At 49.2% G+C, this 23,926-nt stretch overlaps 1 protein-coding gene across 1 annotated transcript; it reads left to right on the forward strand.

Moving 5' to 3' along the window:
* Positions 1-7,870: 7,870 nt before the first annotated feature.
* Positions 7,871-23,626, forward strand: CKMT2 (creatine kinase, mitochondrial 2). The gene is made up of 9 exons (XM_075543065.1): positions 7,871-8,022; positions 9,889-10,087; positions 12,358-12,453; positions 13,142-13,363; positions 15,326-15,411; positions 17,730-17,853; positions 18,987-19,121; positions 20,681-20,806; positions 23,507-23,626. Exons 1-9 carry the CDS (start codon positions 7,871-7,873, stop codon positions 23,624-23,626), a joined length of 1,260 nt encoding a protein of 419 aa, XP_075399180.1.
* The last annotated feature ends 300 nt before the right edge of the window (positions 23,627-23,926 follow it).

The raw sequence follows: 23,926 nt of genomic DNA on the forward strand, positions 1-23,926 counted from the left end.
TGGGGGTGGGGGTGGGAGTGGAGAGGACCTAAGGGGCAGGACAGCACTGGTGGAGGCTTCATGCACTGTCTTGAGGGTGCACAGGAGCCTGGGGAGAGCTCCTCTTTCTGGGAGTCAATCAAGGCACTATTTCTGGAAGTCAATCAAGACATATTTATTGAACAGCTCCTGGGTGCAAGCGACTGCAGCAGATGGAGAGAGGTCACATCCTTGAAGAAATAGCCATCAGTTGAGAAGACGCTACCAACAGGAAGAAGAACATTAGCATCTCAGGAGATACATGACAGCTCCGTTCACCCACACGTGTCAACCAAACAAACTGAACAGCACAAATGCAAATGAGTGAGCAGCTCATGAGTGTTTTAGAAACTCAGAAAACAAGCATCGAACAGAGAGATTTGTGTGGAGATGAAGGCACTGGGCTATGGACATGTCAGGCAGGGAAGAGGGGCAGCCACGTCGAAAATGGAGAGGCAGTGTGAGCAAAGCGATGGCAATACTTTTACTGAAACCAGTTAAGATGAGCTACTTATTTGTGAGCAGAAGAAAATATAGATAGAATATATATAAACAACTGCTCGCCATACATTTGGCTCCTCGGGATAAAGATGCGGTTTCCTATGCCTGTTAAGAGTTACCATCTCAGAAACGCACTGGGTCAGTCCTACCCTGTGCTCGAGGGTCACTACGACTCAGCATTGCCTCGATGGCAAGGTGTGACCTTGTTTTTATACATATGTATTTCTTATGTCTTGATTTATTCATTTGGGGGATCACACAAAGTTCTACAGCCATCCGTCTGAATGTCAATCAGGTCACTGTCTTCTGAAAGTGCTGAGCCCCTGTGGCAGGCCCTGGAAGTATGTGCTTTCCACAGAATCTCACATGAGCTTATGTCATGGAATGTGCCTCTCCCTTCAAAGGCAGAGCAGAGGAGCTGCTTCCCTTTTCCCACCTCCCCAGTCTTGTGCTCAAAATGGGATGGGGAGGGACTATGGAGGAGGCATGGACCTTCAGCCAGGTGGTAGGAAGCCTTCTGCAAGTCCTGCACAGCACAGCCGCCTGCCACTCTGTCAGCCGGGGGTTCCTGGTGAGGAGGGACCGCTAGCCCTCACTCTTCTTCCCCAGAGCTGGCTCCTGCCTGGCCTGGTGCCGACAAGCTGCTGCTGCAGCGGCAGGTCTTCCTTCCCAGAACTGACTGCAAATGCCTTCCCCATAGCGCAGCTGCGGGACCACTATGGCTTTCTAACTGGTTCCTCTGCTTCGGTCTCACCCACACTGCTCTCCGCCACTCTCCACAGGGCAGTTACTGAGGCTTTTATAAGTAATGCCTCAGGCCAGCTGACTCTCCTGCTTGTAAGCTGACCCCTGGGTCCCTCCTGCAGGGAGGATGGGATCCAGCCTCTTTTCCATGGCCTCAAAGGGCCTGCGGGACTTGGCTCCTGCCCACCTCTCCAGTCACTTTCCTGTGCTCCGTGTGCTTCAGCCCACTGACCTCCTTTCCGGTCACGCACAAGTCCACGGCTGCCCCGGCTGGGAGGCTTTGGCGGTTTCCTCTGCTCCCTGAGTCTGTTTAAAGCGAGGCAGAGCTCCGTGATCCCTGTGCACTTCCTTCTTGGCACTCTTCCCACCTAGAATGATCTGTTTTCAGGTTGACTGACCATGTGCTCGAAACCGATGATGAGCCCCACAGCAGCTTTCTCTTCCTGCCGATGCCTCGCACGGGGCCTGACACGTGGCTGTTGTGGGTGCCCACCCATCACGACCCGATGTACACCAGAACGGAATGTTGCCCTTCCTGGACCACGCCCACAATCCTTGTGCCTGTCCTGGACCACGCCCACAACCGTTGTTAGGCTGGAGCCCACTGCTGCAGCCACGTGGTGGGATCGCAGTAAATAGTTTATCGATGAATTCAGTGCTTCCTGACATGGATCCTGTCATCAGCTACCTAGGGGATTCAGGAAATGGGTGTCAATTAAGAGGACATTGGGGGGACGGGGGTTGATGAGGCCCAGAATCGAGCCAGTGATCTCTTGTTTCAGTATGGGCTTCAACGGAAGGGTACAAGATCACTGGCATGTGTAACACTCCCCATGGTGGTCTGGGCAGAGAATGGAGCCAACTGCTGGGGAGAACACAGGCTACAGAGACGTGTAGAAGCCAACATCCCTCTGCCTCAGGAGAGCCAGGAGCCAGTGGGACCTGGCAGATGATCCTGGTGGGCGGAGCATGCCCTGGGTGGGAAGCTCTGCCCTTGTGTCCCAGCTGCTCGCCATGGTGCCAAAGAGAAGGCTGGAAGCCTCAGCAAAGAGCCACACAAAAGAGAAACAGTTGTTTGCAAGCTGCTCACGCTGTCGGCAGAACCCACCCTGAGGATGTGTGATCCTGGAGCTTCTGTGCCCGGGAGAAACAGCCTGGCTTCTCAGGCCCTTCATCTCCCCTCCCCAGCGACCTCGTCCCAGAGCAGTTCACTAAGTTATACTGATGCTCTCGGGCAGGGAGGGATTGAAAAACATAAAACGCCTTTTCAAGTGAGCCTCGCCATTCATTTTGCTCCAGATTCTCAGCACAGTGGTTTCAAAGGTGGATGCGCTGCACTTGACTAAAACCTGGAGACCTGGAGAAGCCAAATCCCACTGATGTGGTGGACCACAGATGACTCCTTTCTGCAGGTGTCTCCCCAGCCTTACTGATGCCTGCCACATGCTGCCATCTGTGCCCACAGCGCGTAAATGGCACTAGTTCCTTCTGATCAGGACTCTCAGCTGCAGATAACAAACATCTCACTGCCACCGAGTCAATTCTGACTCAAAGCGACACTGTAGGGCAGGTAGAACTGCTCCTGGGGATTTCAAGACCGTAAATCCTAATGGGACTAGAAAGCCTCTTCTTTCTCCCACAGAGTGGCTGGTGGTTTCAAACTGCTGACCTTGGGGTTAGCTGCCCTTTGCCTAATCACTCCTGCAACGGCAGAGAGTGTTTATATAATGCTTGGAGCTGACCAGGTAATATGGAAATGTGTACACAATGCAACATTAGGCCTATACAGCTTTTCAAAGATAAATTCTAACGTGTAACGGAGATTTCCTCTAGTCATTAGGAAAAGCAATGTCATTGTAATCCTGCTCTGGGCCTTTGGGAAGCATGGAGCACCCCTTCCCGGGATCAATAGCCTCTTCCTTTGTTTAGCCTCACTCCCAGTTCACTGGCTAAAACACACTAACATGCGAAATTCAGGGTCTCTACTGTGTGTCTTCATGAGAGAAACAGAGACAAGAAAGCAAGAATGTTTTCACCAGACGTTAAATTGAAATAAATGATTTCAGAATACTATTTCCATCAGAAATAGAAGCAGAGGCACTTGAATTTTAGTTTGCTTGCTAAAAATAAAGTCTACCTGGGTCTGTGGACCTGAGGTGTTCAGCACTGCTCAGACAGCACTGCAGTGCAGTGCTGGAACTCCTGACGTCAAGCAATGTTGTCATCCAGAACTGAACTACGGATGTGGGGACATTTCAAACACGAATTTGTCGAGTCAGATGATACCCACTCACTGCGTGCCCTCGCAGGGAGGCAAGTCCTTGAAGACCATCGGCTGTTTGTTACTTGTCTGTACGTGGGGCCCAGCCCCTCCCTTTCCTCTTGGCTCTGCTCTTTAGAATCGATGTGCTCAGACTCTGGTGTAAGCACATAGAGTGCTCAGGCAATGCGCGAAAAGAAACAATAAAGGGCAAGGCGTTTGGGTCAACCTCGGAAACACATTCATTTCCTGTACGCTTAGGGACAGCAGGTTGTGTGTGTATTAAAGTATGCAAAAGTTTTACCATTCTAATCTCTTTTAAGTTATGACTCAGTTGCGCTAAGTACATTCAAAGGAACCCTGGAGCCGGAGTGGGTTACAAATTGGACTATTAACCGAAAGATCAGCAGATCGAAACCACCAGCCGCTCCACAGGAGAAAGATGAGGCTTTCTACTCTTGTCAAAATTTGCAGGCTTGGAACCCCACAGGAGCAGTTCTATTCTGTATGATAGGGTCACTACCAGTTGGAACTGGCATGAGGGCAGTGAGTCAGTACAATTACAACGCTGTGTAACCGTTCCCAGAACATTACCATCCTCGCAAACAGAAAATCCATATCCACCAAGCAAAATTCCCCATTTCCCTCTCCCAGGAGCCCCTGTGAAACTCTAATCTACTTTCTTTCTCTAATAATTTACTTTGTATCTTTCCTATAACTGGAGTACTAGGAATGTTTTGTCCTTTTGTGCCTGGCTTATTTAATGGAGCATAACATTTTCAAGATTTATCTGTACAGTAGCATGACCCTTCATAGTGCTGTGTGGTAAGCACTGGACTGCTCACCACAAGATCGGTGGTTCAAACTCACCAGCTGCTCTGTAGGAGAAAATAGAGGTTATCTTTCCCCTAAGTTTTTACAGCCTTGGTAACCCTATGGAGGGTTGCTGTGAGTCGGAATGGACTCAGTGGCAGTGGGTTCGGTCTGGTAGCAGGTGCCTGATGGCGAACTAGTATTCTGTTGTATGGTTATACCATCTTTGTGTGTCCCTTTGTCTGTTGATGGACATTTGGGTTGTTTCCATCTCGGCTAGTATGTCTGGTGCTAGAAAGAGCATTGGCATGCAGGTACCTGAGTCTCCTGTTCAACTCTTTTGGTATATATTCTTTTTAGTTCATTTAATGTTTTTGGTTCATAAGAGCCCTGATGGTGCTGTGAGTTACTCATAAGGCTGGTCACTGATTCAAATCTGCCAGCTGCTTGGTGGGAGAAATATGAGGTTGTCTGCTCCCATAAAGATTTGCAGCCTCAGAAACCCCATCTTGGTAAGAGCTGCTGTGAGGCTTAATGGACTAGATGACAAGGGGGTTTGGCTGGGTGCTTCGTTTTCAATGCTGCCGGTAAAGAACTTAGGCGTGTCTTACATAACTTTGGTGAGTTCTCTGGAAAACTCAGGGGAAACAGTACTCCCTGGCTGTTCAAGAATCAGAAGGTGTGGGAGTAGAGAAGATAGGTCTAAAAAAGTCTTATGATGTGATCTGCCACAGACACGGACTACGAGGTATTGGTGTAGCTCTTTGAGGAGTGCTCTCCTACTCTTACAGGGGATTGGCACAACCCAACACATGAGATGAGCTCTGGTGGTATAAAGCGTATACATGTGGCTGCGTGTTAGGCTGGGTGGATGAGAGAAGCAAATCCAGAGATACTCATATGTGTACGAGGGAATTTTATATCAAAGAGTAATTATACATTAAGAAAACATCCCAGTCCAGATTAAGTTCATAAATCTGATGCCAATCTATAAAGTCTTCTTAAGGCTCACGCAAAACATGCAATGACGCCAAATGCAGGAAGATCACAGGCCAGTGGGTGGAAAGTCTTGTGGATCCAGTGGCAGTGGAACCATGTCAGCACTGGTGTGGTTGTCCACGTGGCTCCTTCAGCTCCAGGGCTCTCGCGTAGCTCTCTGTGTTTTTCAGCAAGAAGACGAAGCAGAGAGTGTGTCTATGTGGCCTCCAGTCAGCTCTTTATCTCCATTGCACCTCCAAATGAGGTCATCAAGCTGCAACCTGACTGACGGACTAAACTCCAACCCTTCGCAAGTTGACAAAAGATTATGTAACTACCACAGCTGTGAACCACAAAATCAGAAGTGGGAAAACCACACCAGCCACTCTGCAGGAGAAAGATGGGGCTTTCTACTCCTGTAAAGAGTTTCAATCTTGTCAACTCACCGTGGCAGTTCTACCCTGTCCTATCGGTCGCTATGAGTTGGCCTGGACTCGAAGGCAGTGAGACTGAAGAAGAAGGTCTGACGCTGATTGTTCTTCGGAGTCTCTAGTTTGCTCGTCATGGTGACTTCTTTAACTTCCACACAGAGTTCATCTGTATTCTTGCCTGGCAATTCCCATATCTTTTGTCTAGGAAAGTCTCCATCTCTGGTAATCCCATCTACTAACTCCCATTCATAGTATCTCTCAGGTGCATGGTGATCCTTAATGGGGAACTTGCTGCTTGATCTTCATCTAGGGGAATCAGGGCCTAAATGTGTATCCTTTCCGCCCAGGGAAGCTGAGAGCTGGCACTCCCGACTTGGAACCGTACCCCATCAGCCTGCTAGCCTCAAGCTTTACCTCTCGATCCTCCAACCCCTCTTGCTTCTTGTAAAGGTGGAAGTGCGGTGCAGGGAGATGGACAGAGGAAACTGGCAGGACAAGGGAGAGCGGAGACAGAAATAACTTCATTAGGGGGGAGGTCCCCGATGGACAAGGTTCCATGACCTAGGCCAATAGGTCAAGGAAGTCGCGCTCAGCAGCCAGCACAGGTCTTTAAAGGGGTGGTGATGAATGTATGGCAATTAGCATATGGGGTCTGGACACTCCGAGAATTTCTTGCCGATTCCTTGCAGTTTTCTTCGAACCTGGAGCATCAGGTTTCACGGGGTTTATTATCTGGCGCCCTCTGCTGCTGACCTCCTGGGACATGCAGGGAAGTATGTGCAGGGTCCTGACCTACTTAGTCCAGATACTTCTCACTCCAAGTGCAACTGTGAGCTCGATGGGGGGAAAGAGGGAGTAGTCTGGGAGGGTGGTCCCCAGAAAATTCGTCTCTCTGTTAGAACCCAGCACTCCATCTTACTCAAGATCTAGTTGTTATGAAAAAGCAGGGTCCAAAAGACCTTCTCGTTGCCAACAGCCAGAAGTGGAAAGCCTCTCTTTTTATTTATTCTTCCCATAACATATCAGTACAGAAAATAACATGGACATCAGGTAGGTTTTAGCCTCCATGGTGGCTAAAACAGCCCAGATTTTCCAAATCAATGTGGAGGGGAGAGAAGGGGGCGGTGCGCTGAAAGGAGTGAGAAGGGGAATGAACGCCTACAGGCCTGCCAGAGGAAGCAGCCATATGTACTGCACACACACCGTGAATACAGTGCACACAGGTCAAAGTCATGCAAACCACTTAGCCATAACCAAACACGTTACGGGCCCATCATTGGGCCTGGCTGCTTCGCACCAGCATCTGGGGGCCACAAAGTCAGTTGTCATCACACAGTCGACAAAGATTCTGTTGGTACTTGGCTCTCTCGGGGGCAGCCATGGCTGCTCTCCATCCAGAGCAGTGAGCAGTGAATAAAATCAAAGACACATGGAAACAATAAGCCCAAAGGACTAAAGGACATACAGGTCCCAGCCCCTGGGACCCTGAGACCAGAAGAAGTAGATGGTACCCAGCTACCGCTGCTAACCCTCCTGAAGGGGATAGAGTAAGGGGGGGGGGGGAAAGGGGCGGAATGTGGAATAAAACTTAAAAACCACAACAACAAAGACTTATTGGTCTTGTAGAGATGGGTGGAGCCTGTGAGGTCCTTAGACACTCTTTAGGGCTAGGACTGAACTCAGCACCCAGGAGGTACATACTTCTTAGACCAATCACACACAAGATCAAAAGGGAAGCATCTCCTCAGGGATGATGCTTAGAAGGCAGGAAGAATGGAAGACGGATCAGAAAGGTGAAACCCGGGAAGAATGCAATTAACATTGTGGGACTTGCAGTCAATGCCAGAAATCAAAGTGTATATGAATTGTTGAATGGAATCCACTCTTCCCCATAAGTACTCTCCCAAGGTTCAATAAAAAGCTAAACAAAATAAAATAAATAGTACTGGAAACAAAACAACAACAACAAACCCAGCACCCGTCCTCCCTGCCCTGATCTTTCAAATCCTAAAAACCGAAAGAGCGGAAGCTCTGGGCTGTACGCTCTGCCTCTTTGCTCAAGGTCATCCTGGAAGAGGCCTTAACCCAGCTCTTTTGCTTTTCAGACACTCTTCCGAGAGGAAGGATGGCCAGCACCTTCTCGAAGCTGCTAACTGGCCGCAATGCCTCCCTGTTATTCGCCACCCTGGGCACCAGTGCCCTGACCACGGGCTACTTGGTGAACCGGCAGAAAATGTACGCCGAGGCCCGAGAACAGCACAAGCTGTTCCCTCCAAGGTGAGTTCCCTGGGCTCGAACATCGCTCCGGGCCCAGCAAGAATGGGCTTTCCCTTCCTAGAAATGGCCGGCAAGCGTCCTTCCTCTTGGCCAAAGAAGATGACTGAGTCCAAAGGACAATCGCTTTTGAGACCTCACTATTCACTGTGACCTGTGGAGAGGACAAAGCAGCCTACGGCCATCCTTCCTGCCCGGGAGCTGGTAGTGGGAGTTAAATTATAAGTGTTTTCCACTCCACGCATGGGGGTGGGGACAGGTGGGAGCTAGAATAATCCAGGGGATACAAAAGCAGATTCCTACACTTTATCCTGGATGGTGGGCTATAGTACAGCGTTTGTATTTGCAAAGGCGTGTGTTGGCAATGAGTTTGTTTTTTTCTGAGAAGGGAGCAGTAGACCAAATAACTTTGAAACCTGTGGATTATAATTATTACTAAAATGGAACATGAGCTGATTATTTGCCATGTATGTTAAGCTTTCCACACACATGGGATATCTATTTGATTCCTCCTCACATCCTTTGATCATGACATGGAGGCTTAGAAACTCAAAGCAGTATGCTGTTCATGCTGCACAGATAGCCAAATGCAACCCAGGGACCTGGATTCCAGATCCATGCTTCCCTCACAGCTCGCTGTCTGCAGGAAAATGGGATGTGCTAGCAGCAAGTTTAAGTGTCAGCACGAAGTCCGTGGAGGTGGGAAGTGGAGGAGTGACGTCAGGCGAGAACAAAGAAGGGTGTGCTTTCATAGCCCTGAGCAGTGACCATGGTGAGGCACGGTTCAGGAACTAGAGTTTGAGTGAAGTCGGTTGTAAGGGATTCTGTAAGGCAGGTATGGATGAGAAGAATCAGTGTAGTCTTCAGCAGAGAGATCTACAGGTTCTTGTGGGAATCACGATCTCTTTGGAATCACTGGCAATTGCCATCTCACTCAGGAATTCCCAAGGGATCATTCCTCAATTCCCTATGATCCCAGGGGGAGATTCATAATTTCCTGGATATTTACAAAGCATCTTGTTAGTGTATTGGTTACTCAAGGGGCTGCTAATTGCAAATCCAGCAGTTCCAAACCCCCAGGCACCCCACAGGAGAAAAATGAGGTTTTCTGTTCCCATAAAGAGTGACAGTCTCAGAAACCCACAGAGGCAGCTCTACCCTGTCCTGTAGGGTCACTGTGAGTCAGAGTCAACTAGGCTGATGGCAATGAATTTAGCTTGACTTTGTTTCAATAACCAAACTGTTCTCAACAAAGTAAAATCCTGCGTTTGAAGACAGTATATTCCAGAGTCCAAACAAATAAAGACATGAATGTCTAGTTAGTTCTCCTGGCAAGGTTTCTCCCCACAGGCCTGAGGGAAGCCATGCGGCTGTTGTCTTTTACCAAAACTGCAGGGAAGGAGGAAGAGAAGTCTATATTATGATTTCAACTTTTTTTCTACTTAATTTCACTCCACTCTTAACATGGAGCCCCGGGGGTGTAGTGGCTCTGTAGGACCTAGGGCTGCTAAACCCTAGGTCAATGGTTCCAAACTGCCAGCCTCTCTGAGGGAGAAAGAGGGGCTTTCCACTCCCATGAGTCACAATCATGAGTTTCATCAGCCAGCAGACTGGGGATCATTGGGCTGCGCCAGGCCCCGTTCTCTGACAATGCATGGGGACTACTTTTTGTTGCTGCTGTTAACCTGACTCCTAGCCAAGTGTGCCTGTACCCGCAGACTCCCTGAAGCCTGGGTGAAGCACAGACACAAGAGAAGTACTCTCACAGGCCTCTTAAGACCCCCTACTCCCCCAACACACACACACACACACACACACACACACACTCCAACAGGCTGCTCACTGAAACCGTTCCTCCTCTCCCTTCAGTGCAGACTTCCCTGATCTGCGCAAACATAACAACTGCATGGCCGAGTGCCTCACCCCGGCCATCTATGCCAAGCTCCGCAACAAGGTGACACCCAGCGGCTACACCCTGGACCAGTGCATTCAGACTGGTGTGGACAACCCCGGCCACCCCTTCATTAAGACGGTGGGCATGGTGGCTGGTGATGAAGAGTCCTATGAGGTAAAATTCCCTGCTGGGTCCCGCTGGTTTCAGAGTGGGATCTGATCCCGGGCTTCTTCCTTCTCAATGGGACTAGCTTCCTCAGAAAGGGATCCCATAAAGAGAAGCCCGCAGCCGCACACCCTCTGGAATGCTTTCTGGAACAATGAGGTCAGCAGCTTCCCTCTGATGCTGCTCTGGTATCCCTCTCTGAGGAATCAGTGGCTAAGGGCACTCTGTGAGCTCCTTATAGCAAAAACAAGTAAAACTACTGATGTATATTCACCAGCAAAGCATCTGGAGTGGCTGGAAGCTGGGCTTTGTTTGGGAATGGTTCCCTGTTGTGTCATTAGGTTGGGAAGTCTCCTATCTGTTGTTGATCAGATAGCCATTGTAATGCAGATTTGGGACATCAGGTCTCTTGGTCAAATCCCAAGTTCAAGGTATTCATGTCCTTGGTCAGAAGGACAAGAAGGTCTGCTCCTGGCTGAGCTCAGCCACCACTGACCCAACCCTACAGAGAGCAGTGCTTAGGTCATGGCAAATGCCCCTGGCCCTCCCTCAAGTGCCCCTCTCTTGAACCTTTTGCTGCAGGGGCTGGACACAGTCCCCAGGAAGGCAGCCACGTGAAACGAACAGGACTAGAGGCTCATCCACAAGGGCAGAACCTTAACCAGTGCTGGCTCCCTGGCCTCCCATGCCATGACTCCCAAAGGCGGTGAATAATCTGTGATGATCTCTCTCTCTTTTCAAATCATTTTTTAAATCATTTTATTAGGGGCTCATACAACTCTTATCACAATCCATACATACATCAATTGTGTAAAGCACATTTGTACATTCATTGCCCTCATCATTCTCAAAAGGTTTGCTCTCACTTAAGCCCCTGGCATTAGTTCCTCATTTTCCCCCTCCCTCCCTGCTCCCCCTTCCTTCATGAACCCTTGATAATTTATAAATTATTATTTTGTCATATCTTACACTGTCCGATGTCTCCCTTCACCCACTTTTCTCTTGTTCGTTCCCCAGGGAGGAGATCATATGTAGATCCTTGTCTTTTAAAATTATTTTATTAAGAACAATCCATACATCCATTGTGTCAAGCATCTTTGTACATATGTTGCCATCATCCTTTTCAAAGCAATTTCTTTCTACTTGAGCCCTTAAGATCAGCTCCTCAGTTTTTCCTCCCTCCTCTACCCTCCCTCCTTCCCTCCCTACCTCATGGACCCTTGATAAATGATAAACTATTATTATTTTCATATCTTACACCGACAGCTGTCTCCCTTCACCCACGTTCCTGTTGTTCATCCCACTTGGGGGTGGTTATACTTCGATCATTTGATTGGTTCCCCCTTTCTCCCCCTACCCTTATAGGTCCTGAGGGGTCTATTTGTCCTGGGTTCCTTGTGTTGAGAGCTCTTATCTGTCCCCGTGGTCCATGCTCTGGTCTCTGTTGTTGTTGTTGTTGTTAGGTGCCATGGAGTCAGCTCCAATTCATAGCAACCCCATGCACAGCAGAGTGCCACTGTGCCGGTGGGTCCTGTGCCAGCCTCACACTTGTTCTTATGTTTGAGCTCACTGGGGCAGCCACTGGGTCCATCAATCCTTGAGGGGAATCCTCTTTTTCACTGCCCCTCAACGTTACCCAGCACGATGTCCTTTTCCAGGGACCGATCTCTCTTGAGAACATGTCCAACGTATGTGAGACGCAGTCTCGCCGTCCTCGCTTCTAAGGCGCATTCTGGCTGTAGGTCACTGGATTGCTCTCACAGCTCCCTTGGATGTTGCTTCTAACCAGACGGGAGCCTGGGAGTCTGGACCGGGGAGGGTCTCACAGGCTTTGAGGTCCCTGTTTGACCCCAGCTTTTCCTGTGTCTTTCTAGGATAGCCGAGTTTCCCAGAAATGTAACTTGTTGCTTGAACTCTAGAGCCCAGTCTTCCCTGTGGGCTACAGAACTGCTTAGCCTCTGATCTGGCAGCATCTGTCATCCCGCAAAGGCCAGAAGTCTGAGGGGAAACCTCTGACTTGTTGGATAGTCAGCTGGCCGTTGGCAGGCAGTCCGCTTGGCAGGATCACACGGGAGGAAGTTAAGATGACAGGCTCTAGATGACCTGACCACACCAAGAGGCCAGCGGCCTCCAAGTGATGTTCTCGGTGTCTGCTGCTGCTTCTGATGAGAACGACGATGATGCGCCAAACCGCTCCTGCAGCAATTCCCCGCCATGAGACAAGGGACACGTGTCTTTTAGGTGAACCCGTTAAAGAGGAAATGTGTTCTTTCCTGCAGGTATTTGCTGATCTTTTTGACCCCGTCATCAAACTGAGGCACAATGGCTATGACCCCAAGGTGATGAAGCACCCCACGGATCTGGACGCCTCCAAGGTAGGCTCCTGGCTGCCCCCCACTTCCCATGACACTGGTGCCCCAGAGCCCAAGGGGAGGAGAGCCAGCGAGGGGGCACACACCGCATTCAGACTCTCCTCAGAGGCTGTCCAGCACCCCACGCACCGTGGAGGGCCCTGGTGGAAGTTAGAAGGCCCCAAAGTCGACGTTTTCCTTAATACGGAAACCTAGGGCAAGGCTGGTCCTTGAGACCTGGAGACCTTTCCTAACGCAGTTGCTGTTTCTTTTTTAATCCCAAAACACATACTGAGGAGTGTGCTATACCGGGAAACTCTGCTATTGGCTTCAGGAGTCCTGGCCGCATAGTGTTTACCAGTTGGGCTGCTAACTTCAAGGTCAGCAGTTCAAACCCTCCAGCCTCTCACTGGTAAAAGGTGGGGCTTTCCTCCGAAGAGGTACAACCGTGGAAACCCACAGGGACCGGTTCTCCCCTGCCCTCCAGGGTCGTTATGAGTCGGCATCCACTCCATGTCAGTGAGTTTGGTGTTGGGTTTTGGCTCTTTGCTTAGCTCAAAGGCGCTTTCAACCATAGGGTTTTCTAGAAGGTGTCGAGCATGTTGGTTCTGCCAAGCGCACAGTGCGTGCAGGTCCCCGGGATCCTGGCAGCTGGGGCCGGGCCCCCGGTGGGTCTGCGGCCGACCAGCAGCGCCCGCGCTCTGCTCCCCAGGTCACCCAGGGTCTCTTCGACGAGCGCTACGTGCTGTCCTCCCGGGTGCGCACGGGCCGCAGCATCCGCGGGCTGAGCCTGCCGCCCGCCTGCAGCCGCGCCGAGCGCCGGGAGGTGGAGAACGTGGCCATCGCGGCCCTGGAGGGTCTCAAGGGGGATCTGGCCGGCCGCTACTACAAGCTGTCCGAGATGACTGAGCAGGATCAGCAACGGCTCATAGACGTGAGTAGCGCCCAGGAGCGGGGTGGGACCCAGATCCGCCGGTCAGCCAGGCTTTGCGGAGCCCCGATCCCAAAGCTTCTTGGTGTAGGAAAGCCAGGCGAGCCCCGAAACCGGGCTCTGCAAGCCACGGGAGTGTGGTGTGGCTAAACTGCAATGTGACATCGCGCGGGGCTGGGAATGGGTGACTGAGGGGTGAATGAAAGATCGCCTCGCCTATTGGTCAAGATGAACCCTGGGCTGTGGAGATGCTGTTGAGGCCCGGGCTGAAGGCCTCCACCACGGCGTCCCATGGAAGCCAGGAAAGCCAGGAACACCTGGAGAGGACTGCCCAGACTCTTCCAGGTGTCCCACCCTTGACACCTGCTGTCCCCACCAGGGCCTGTCTCCAGAGAGAATTGCTCTCTGGTGCTAGGGTAGACAACACCTAAGTCCCTCCTTAATTGTTCCTCACCCCTGCTAAAACAGAAAGTTCAGAAAAAACGTTTAAATAAACTCCAAGCGAAAAGCAGACAGAAACCATGCAAATGCCAACAAACGTGCATTTTCAGGACAGTCAGGCCAGCCAGGTGGTCTGCGGGCAGTAGTCTCCTGCTCTGTAGCCTGCAGGTCAACTGACCGCCTTCCCTGCTACTGAACAAGCCAACTCCCATCCTGTGGCTGCCCCAGGTCTCCAGTGTCAGGGACATTGTGTTTCCTGGGCAGTGGCAGTCCACAAGTCTGTCCTTCCTAGAGATTGTAATAGGTCCCCCCTCTCCCCCCACCCCCGGCCCCCATGCCTTCTTGATTTCTTGCCTCTGTGTAATCATATGAAGATAGATGGTATTCATAGATCTCACTACAGAGTGAGCACATAGCTATGCAAGAAAAGTTAACATACCTATAGCAAGAAGAATGTCAGTGTCCTGACATGGATTTGGATATGTAGAGCAGCATGCGGTGTGGTTAGGAAGCCACATAGCTCTAGGCTCTAGTCAGGGGTCCTCAAACTTTTTAAACAGGGGCCAGTTCTGTCCCTCAGACCCGTTGGAGGGCTGGACTATAGTTTAAAAAAAAAAACCACTATGAACAAATTCCTATGCACACTGACCATATCTTACTTTGAAGTAACAAACAAATGGGGCAAAAACACCTGGCGGGCCAGATAAATGCCCTCCGCGGGCTGCATTTGGCCCTTGGCCTGTAGTTTGAGGACGCCTGCAAGTCTAGGTTGTTATTTACTCGCTGTCTGACAGCGGTTTCCAGTGTGCACTCTCTCCTCATAGAGTGGTCGTGAGAAGGAAGGGATGGACATAAAAACCCCTGGCAGAGAGCTTGGCAGATAAAATGAATGCTAGTAATTTTTTGTCTTTACCGATCATCACTATATTTTGAGTGCATTTTTAATAAAAGGAATGATAATAATAAATGAACCAATAATGCTAGCTAGCATTTGAAAGAACGGCTACTGTGCAGAACAAACAAACCTTTAGGGGTGGGGCCCATTAACCCTGTCCCCTTGGCCAATGCATGCAGAGGGCCTTAGTGAGTAGGTATTTCCATCTAGACCAAGGCCGGGCTTGTGAACCTTGTTTGTACACTGAACCAACTGAGGAGTGTTTAAAAGCCCTCACGCACAGGCTACCCCTTATAGAATTAAGTCAGAATCTTGGGAGCAGAAATAGGACATTGGTGATGATATAGATGATATAGATAGAGATAGAGATAGAGAGAGAGATAGAGATAGAGAGAGAGAGAGAGAGAGAGAGAGAGAGATGGAGATAGACATAGAGATAGAGATAGAGATGACAGAGATAGAGATGGAGATAGAGATAGAGATAGAGATGATAGAGATGGAGATGGAGATCCCCTTGCCAAGGAGAGCTCCATCAGGAATGGGTGGGTGGAATCATGGCCACCCAGCATCGACAGCCCTCTCTGATCTCGGTCTTTCCTTCTCTCTGCTTTGTCCCCTTTGGCCTGCAGGACCACTTTCTGTTTGATAAGCCAGTGTCCCCTTTACTAACATGTGCCGGGATGGCCCGTGACTGGCCAGATGCCAGGGGAATCTGGTATGGACATAGCATTACCATGTTGGCAGTGTGTGCGGAGATCCTCCTTCCGATCGCCTGGCCTGTCCTCACCTGAAGTTGCTGTGAAGTGCAGTGACAGTATGCCCAGCTTGAGCTGAACGGAGAGACGGAGCGCTTGCACGCTGTGTGTGTGTGTGACCACTGTGAGGTTTCTAAGGTGTGCATGCAAGAGCTATGCATGCGAAAGGCGGCCGTTTCTGCAAAGAAAAGTAGAAAGCCTCAGCTTCTTATTATTTATTTGAGTCTCTGTTTTATGGCATTACAGCAAATAATGCAAATAACTCTTAAAGGATTTAAGCAAACCCTAAAAGGAAGAATGGCTAGGGAGGTATACATAATTCATCTTCACACACTATCCTCGTCCACTTCGAACCCTGTGGCTTGGTAGATTCTTATGGGAGGAAGTAAAACATTGCTCTCAGGGCTCAGGTTTATTTGGGACAAACGTGTTTAAGCGTGCCTCTGCAATGCAGGGTGGGTGCAGACAAGCTACATCAGGCGAGCTACATTTGTCTTAGTCTCCTTCGGTGCCTTTAAAAAAGTATACTTTGTTTTTGCCATGGGGGGAGAACATGATTTTCAGGTCAGGGCTGTTATCAGATTTTTAACAAAAGTCATATGGACATTTTACCAAATTGCTGAAGCTTTGCAAGGAGTATATGGGAATACCGCCTGACAAAGCAACAGGTTTTTTAGATGGATCAAATATTTTAAGGAAGGCGGGCAAGACCTCAAAGATGAACCAAGAGAGGAACAACCATCAAACTTCATAAATGAAGAAACTGTGGCCGACGTCCAGAAATGGGTGAAAGAAGACCATGAAGTTAGCATTTATGGGACAGATCCTGAAGTTCTTGATCTCATATGGTTTGCCATTTTCCATTTTCAGTGAACATCTGGGCTGCAGAAAGCTTTCGGCTCTCTGGGTACTAAAGGAATCGTTCGAAGACCAGCTAGCTCAAAGAGCTGATCTTTCCATCAGTCATCCAAGCAAGATTGAAGCTAATTAAGTTTATTTTGTAGACCAAGGTGTAACTGGGAATGCGTATTGGAATTACTAACATGATCCACAGAAGCAAGTCCAATCAATACAGTGGCTTCCAAGGGGGTCCGCTGGGCCACTTACATCAAGGCAGAGAGCTCAGCTCAGCGGGGCAGAGTGACTGTTTGGAGAGATTCCAAAGGGACCATCTTGAGAAAATGTTTCACAGATTACAAGGCAACCACTGGAGTTTGTTAGGAAGATTTTAGAAAATTGGAAACTGCACCGGTGAGAAATAGGCTAGTTGTACCAAGGATCGGCCGCCCCGCCCTCGCCCCCACATCATGACAAAACACTTGCTCATTCTTCGATGGTAGTAAGGACCATCCTGTGATAAATTTGTTGGGAACCTTACCTCATTTACCAACAGCCCTGATTTTGCCCCTTCAGACTTATTTTTGTTCCTGAAACTCAAAGAACACCGACAGGGAACAGACTGGAGATTTTGGAGGAGGCCAGACTACAGTGTTGATGTAGTATGAAGCGAAGCACACAGAATTCTTTGGTGAAGGGTTAGTGAGACGGAAACACCAGCATTAGAATGTACAGACCTAGGCGGAGACTACATCAAGAAACAATAGCGTCACGTTTGATATGTTTATATAAAAGTGCGCTATGATTTTGTGGCAACACTTTTTGACTTACCCGCATAACTTTGCTGGGAGGAGCTGAGATGCAAGTGTTCCTGAGCAGCTATTCAGGGGAGGCGACCAGGCAGGAACTAACAGCAATTGTGAGGATGGGAGGATGGCGCAGGGTGGAACAGTGCAGCGGTTCACTGTGTGGTGCAGAGGTAGGGGCGCTATGGGTAGAACTGACCGGTTGGCACCTAACAACCATGACAGCAGTAGACAATCTAAGGGAGCTCTTCGCATCCCCTACTATCTTGAGAATCAGCCAAAACATTCCCCTCCAAATGCACCACAAGCTTTTTGCTTGGATCTGTTAGGACAGAAAAATACTCTTGTTAGTGTCAGAGCTCAAAACTGTTATCATAGTTGAATGCTTGCCTTCCTACCCTGAAGAGCCAGGGGGATTGCATTCCTGTTGGGCTAAAGGCTTGCACTGGCCTTACCTTCGCCTCTGCTCTGTTGGGTAACATGATGCGTGGCTCTGGTGCAGAGAGTCACGGATTGAAGCCTGCTAGGAAATGAGGAAGGTGGAATGAAGCGATCAAGCCACCGAGATAATGGGAATGTTCATGTGTTAACACGAATGCAATTAACACGCAACACTGTCTTTCTTTGTTCATTAGGCATAATTATGATAAGACATTTCTCATCTGGATAAATGAGGAAGATCACACGCGGGTGATCTCGATGGAAAAGGGAGGCAATATGAAAAGAGTGTTTGAGCGATTCTGTCGCGGACTAAAAGAAGTAAGGCGATTTCCCAGGTTTCTGAATGTTCATTAAGAGATGGTCTTTTCCTTTTCCACGCTGAAAAGAAGGCACTATGACAGCCAGGATGAGGCTGAATTTCCCCCAGGGATCGGCAGCACAGGACACAGGACAACCAGTGACGTTTATTAGGAAGAAGTTTTTAGAAAATTGAAAACTGCATTTGGTGAGAAATACGCTAGTTGTACCAAAGACATTTTTTTTCCCATCATGCCAATGCACCTGCTCATTCTGTGATGGTGGCCTGGCGGTGCTTCAGAGAGCAGCTGATAAGTCCTTGTTATTAGGCCGCACCCATGCTTCTCTGCCGATGCAGAAGGGTTTGGGGGAAGGAGGTGAGTCATTGATGACTGTCAGATTTCCCTGACCTTACTCCTGGCTAGTGTAAGTCCGGTGCTGGTGGTGTAGTGAGTTATGTGTTGGCCTGCTGGCTGCACGCGCAGCAGTTTGAAACCATCCAGGGCTTCATGGAGAAAGAGGAGGCTGTAGAGCGTCACAGTCTCTGAAATCCATGGCGACGGTTCTACCCTGCCCTTCAGGGTCGCTAGGAGCTGGCAGTGGGTTCTATTCTACGCTTGGAGACAGGATAGGATATAAATATGTTCATAGCTCCCCTGGCCATTTCTATATTCTCCTACTGCCCTAGTATAGAAAACGGTAACGGAAACTGACATTAGTGAGTACTGAGCATGTGCATGGCATGGTGCCCCATGTTTTTACATGGGGTATCACTTTTAGTTGGACCTCTTTAAAATTCTGGTAAAAGATGGATCGTTCTATGGTTAAAAACAAAAACACTGCTATCAAGTTGATTCCCACTCATTACAACTCAACCACATAGGATTCCAAGACTACATCTTTCCAGGGAACACTTCATTTTATTTCTGTGTAGGGAGCGGGTGGCGGTTTTGAACTGCCAACCTGTGGCCAGCAGTTCACCACTCATCACACAGCACCACCAGAGTTTTTGTCTATTAAATAAATACTTGAAGCTTACCTAAATGTCATTCAAGGCAAACAGATAGTACACATGCCCGACCTTGGTGTTTGGCATGTACTGAATAAATGTGCACTAGAACTCTGCCGTTTGTTCACTGTCATTCTACCCATAGGTAGAACGGCTCATCCAAGCACGAGGTTGGGAGTTCATGTGGAATGAGCGCCTGGGGTACATCCTGACCTGCCCTTCCAATCTTGGAACAGGATTGCGAGCTGGGGTCCATGTTAGGATCCCAAAGCTCAGTAAGGTATGCCGTTTAACCAGAAGCCCTGCTGCGGCTCACCCAGATGAGCTCAAATGGGGCTGCCTGGGGGAGGGAGAAAACATCCTTACCCTTTACTTTCTGCACCTGTCCTAGGAAAATAATGAGCAAGAGTTCAGCTTGCCTCGAAAGACATGTGTGGCAGTTAGGATGAAAGCTTACGTGCTGTACCAAAAAGATTGTGGCTTCAGGGGCAGCTCGGCTCCTTGTGGTCCCTTCCATTCCATTTCTCCATTCTCTCCTACTGTAAAACCAAAACTTTGGCCATCTGGCTCACAGATTCCTAAACAAATTTGGCCTCCCCGCTACCGAAAAATACCCCAAACTCTGCCATCCAGTCGGTAGTGGTATGCGTTGGGCTGCTAATTGCAAGGCCAGCTGTTTGAAACCACTAGCTGCTCTTTCGGAGAAAGAGGAGACTTTCTACTCCCCGAAGTAGTTACAGTCTCATCAACCCACAGGGGCAGTTCTACCCTGTCTTATAGGGCTGCCCTAAGTATTTGACCTACGGTCCCCTTTTCAGAAAAAAAAATTACTTAGTTCCTACCCTCGCCCCACCCCCAGCAATTAAAGGTATTTATGATATAGCCCTTTATCCAGGATAAAGAGTAGGTATCTGCTTTTGCAGCCCCTGGATGGTTCCAGTGCTGCCCAGGGGCAGGGTGGCCCACTTTGGGAAGCACTGGTCTATATAGTTGATTCAGCCTCAGAGTGACCCTCAAAGTCCTGACCTGTTTGGGGCAGAGGTGCTGGGACTCGCCTAAAGAATTTGTGTTTCCAACAAGCCTCTGGGTGATGCTGATTGCTGCTGGTCCGAAACCAACTTGGAAGACACTCTGCCTCAGGGCATTGTCTCCATTTGCATAAACACAACCAGGCCCTCTGTTCCAGTCTGTGGGAGAAGAAAGAGCTTACTGTGTGCCCTGTGCCCAGTTCTGCTTGTCCATTGGCAAGGATGTGCTGAGAACAACTCTAGGAGAGGAGAAAGGATTCGGGTGGGCAGTTACTAGTTTCTTCCAAAGCACACCAATCACAAACTTTAAACGATGTGTAGAAAGCGTGCTTCTTTTCCTCCCTCCGCCAAAAATAAAAGTATGGCATTCCTTTGTCATTTGAAATTCCAGTGAGAGAATGATTTCAGGTGAGATAGCTTTGTGGTTTTGATTTTATCGTGGCACCTGTTACTTCGATGAACAATTAACACACTTGGCTGCTCCCACGGCGGCATAGGAGATCAGAACATAGTCTGGAAGCAGACTACCACCCCCATTCAATTCTAACTCTGCCCCCTCCTGGCTGGAGGACTTTGGGGTGAGTTAATTCCTCTCATCCTCAGTTTCCTCACCTGGGAAATGGCGATGCAAGCAGTTCCTCTTCATGGGGCTGTCGTAAGGGTTAGGAGTTCCAGCACAACACCCGGGTCCCCACTGAACGAAGGCTTAAGAAATATGAACTATTGATATGTCTCGCGGTGCTTTTTTTTTTCTCTAAATGAATGTGTCCAAATCCACTTGACTTCTGACGATGCGTTCTCCCTGTCCAAGGACCCCCGGTTTCCCAAGATCCTGGAGAACCTGAGGCTCCAGAAGCGGGGCACAGGCGGTGTGGACACTGCAGCTGTGGCAGATGTGTATGACATTTCCAACATAGACCGCATTGGCCGGTCAGAGGTAACCACGCCCCCCCCCCGCCCCTTCCCCGCATCCACTAACAAGACCAGGCCAGGCAGTAAGAAGCCATCTAAACAAACAGCCTTCCCTTCTGCATAGAATCCAAGGCCTCCCTGTCCTCCACTGAGTGCTGAGTCACGTTAGCGCTTTCATTCTGCAATAGTATTCTTAAGCACGAAATAACTTCAGGAACAGAAACACGGGCTGAGGACACAGAGGGAAGTACGGGGATTCACAGTGGGAGTGTTGGCACCAACCCGCCTTGAGAGCTAGCCCAGCAGTCAGCAGCAGCCGAAGCATGATTATGCGAAGGCACCACAGGATTTTACACTGTGAAGTCCTGGAACAGGTGTGCTGTCTCTCCGAAGGTACATCATTGTGGAATTGTATCTTGGTTGGAAATTTCCTTCCGTGAAGGTCACATATTACCATATTCACACTGGTTTTCTTAGATACTTCATCGAGCCTCATATTTTATTTTTCACACTAACGATGGAAAGTAGGCTGTGCCCTTGATTTGTATTCATAAGCCTTAGCATTCTCTGGATACACAGAATGCGTAGACCAAGTGGCGTCTTGGAGTAATGAGTAAGAGCAGCACACTTCGGCCACGTGCAGCTGAGTCCTAAGCAAATACTGGTTGCAGCAATTGTTCAGGGTGCTGGCAAAACTTGGCAGTGGATCCTGGTGACGGTACATGGTACAATTGATGTCATCTGTGTCACCAAACAGTATATGTCAGAATGGTTTGAACTGGCAAATGTGCTGCAGATCATGGTTGCAATGACTAAAAACAAAGCAAAATCAAATCAGTTCGTATGAGACCAATTCTTGCCAAGTACTTCCGGAACAAGCAGCTCTAAATTCGACAACCTCTGAAATGTACAAGGTAATGTACAATATAGTCAATAAAGACAACCTGGGGCCAGGCCATCTAGACTTCTAATATTAGCTAGAGTTGTACCAATGGAAAACAAGCTAGTCACTTTTTAAAATTTAACTATAATTTTAAGGTAACATGTAATCATTAGAAAATTTCAAAAACATCAAGAAGATTGCAAAAAAGAAGACAATTCAATAACCCTGAGATAATCATTTTGAACAGTATTCTAAAGTGCCTTCCATTCTTTCTTATGATTATTCAAAGAGCTAGTTGTTTTTTAAAACAATATCTTGACATATGCAAAAATAAGTCAGAAAGTATTACTACTAGGATTCTAGTTCATACACGCATGGATGCATTCCAAACACAACATGCTTACACATGCCTTTGTGATCAGTGGTTGGCAGCAGACAAGGTCTCTCAGTAAGACACCTGCCTTCAGATTGTTAACGTGCCTTCCAATAAAAGGCCCATTGGAGCAGGAGCTTAAGAAGAATCTACGGGCCAGCTCAATGTGACAGGCAGAGAGGCCAACCGGAGAGCATGGCAACTGCTTCGTGGGAGCCCTAAGGAGTTATCTCGGGAAATTTTCTCCAAGGACACGAGATGGGTATAGGGTGATATAGTGAAGAAGCTTTAGGAAAATTGAAAACTGCATTGTTGAGAAAAAGGCCAGAAATATTGTACCCAGGAAAAAATCCCCCTCCCCATCAAGGCAGTGCACCCACTCATTCATCCAGGGTAGCAAGGGCTGGCAGACAAGCATCTCAGCAGAAAACTTCCCCTCACCCACCCAGCAGCCCTGAGCTTGTCCTTCCAGACTGCCCTTTGTTCTCAAACCTCAAAGAACACTGCAAAGGACCAGCACGTACACCCCGGGCTGATTGATGCCCAGACTGCCGTGTGGATGTGGTGCCAGCCAGGAGCGCTCGATGCTTGGGGAAGGGAGAGAGGGATCACTCTTCAGAGGCGTGCACCTGTACGAGGCGATGTTGCCAAACAACCACCTGGCCGCTTGACTTTGTTTAATAAACGTTCCTGTAATTTTTGTCGCGAAGCTTTGTTGCTTACCCTTGTCTATCAGATCCGGAGGAATTGCGAATGATGTGGACAGAGTTACTCCCTGTGAGCACACAGATGACCACTGCTCAGGCACGACGCAAACAAAGCAGGACGAGACAGGCTGCTGTCGCCACAGCACTCAGATCCCATCACTCCCTACCCCACCAGATGCGCCTAGGATGTGAAGTGACGTGTGACTATGGATTTTGAAAACACAACAGTGAACGTTTTATTTTCCAGTATAATTCACTAAAGTCCCTGAAAACAGCAAGCGCCTGGCTCTCCGAGGCACACTTTAGTTTGGCCCATATTTGCTCTGAACCCGTTCTTCAGACGAACATGTCGAGTGTCACTGAGATGACGCGAAGGGTGGCATGGTCAGTGCTCGGCCAGCTCAGCGGCAAGTGGGCGCTCAGAGAAGGCAAGGGACCGCGTAGGAGTCGTGGTCACGGTGTCACTGTGCCGGCTGACTGCAGATGCATCCTGATATTTTGTAGCAGAGGCTAGTGGCAGGGTGGGGGCTGGAGGGGTGAGTTGGTCTCAACAAAGACAGAGGGAGGGCGAGGACCCACCAAGCACCTGCTGTCATCTCTGGCGACGGCTGCCCAGAGCTCTCCTCCCAGGGCCCTCAGGGAATTGGTGAGAAGGAAGGCGTTGTGAGCAGGCCCCCAAATGTGGCAAGTTGCCGTTTGTCTCGGTGTTTGTTGATCCAGTCGAGCCAGGCATGTGATCACCCATCTTTTTCACGGTCCAAGGTCGAGCTTGTTCAGATAGTCATCGATGGAGTCAATTACCTGGTGGATTGTGAGAAGAAGCTGGAGAGAGGCCAAGACATCAAAGTGCCACCACCGCTGCCTCAGTTTGTCAGGAAGTGAACGCTCCTTGGCCCCGTGTAGAAGCCGTCTGTCAGCTGGTATGACAGACGTAAAGAAATCTCTGTGCCGAGAGTTTCGATAGGTTTGGAAATATGTGAAATTGCGAGTCCTGTCTCGCGTGACAGTAAAACTCTCCTTCATCGCTCTGCTTTGTTTCTCTGCTTTTTTTTTTTAATCCTACTAAGAAGGGCCGTCATGCTTGGTAAAGGGCGGGGGTGGGTCAGGGAAAAGGAGGCAGGCCCTCACAAAGATGGGGTGACACCGTGCTGCAACCCGGGGCACGAGCACAGGAGCACCTGT

This window comes from Tenrec ecaudatus, chromosome 2, assembly GCF_050624435.1.
Source record: "Tenrec ecaudatus isolate mTenEca1 chromosome 2, mTenEca1.hap1, whole genome shotgun sequence".
Lineage (NCBI taxonomy): Eukaryota > Metazoa > Chordata > Mammalia > Afrosoricida > Tenrecidae > Tenrec > Tenrec ecaudatus.

Coding starts and splice junctions, on each gene's coding strand:
- CKMT2 (XM_075543065.1), top strand. CDS start 7,871: ATGGCCAGCACCTTCTCGAAGCTGCTAACTGGCCGCAATGCCTCCCTG. Junction 12,454..13,141: donor CGGATCTGGACGCCTCCAAG/GTAGGCTCCTGG, acceptor TCTGCTCCCCAG/GTCACCCAGGGTCTCTTCGA. Junction 13,364..15,325: donor ATCAGCAACGGCTCATAGAC/GTGAGTAGCGCC, acceptor TTTGGCCTGCAG/GACCACTTTCTGTTTGATAA.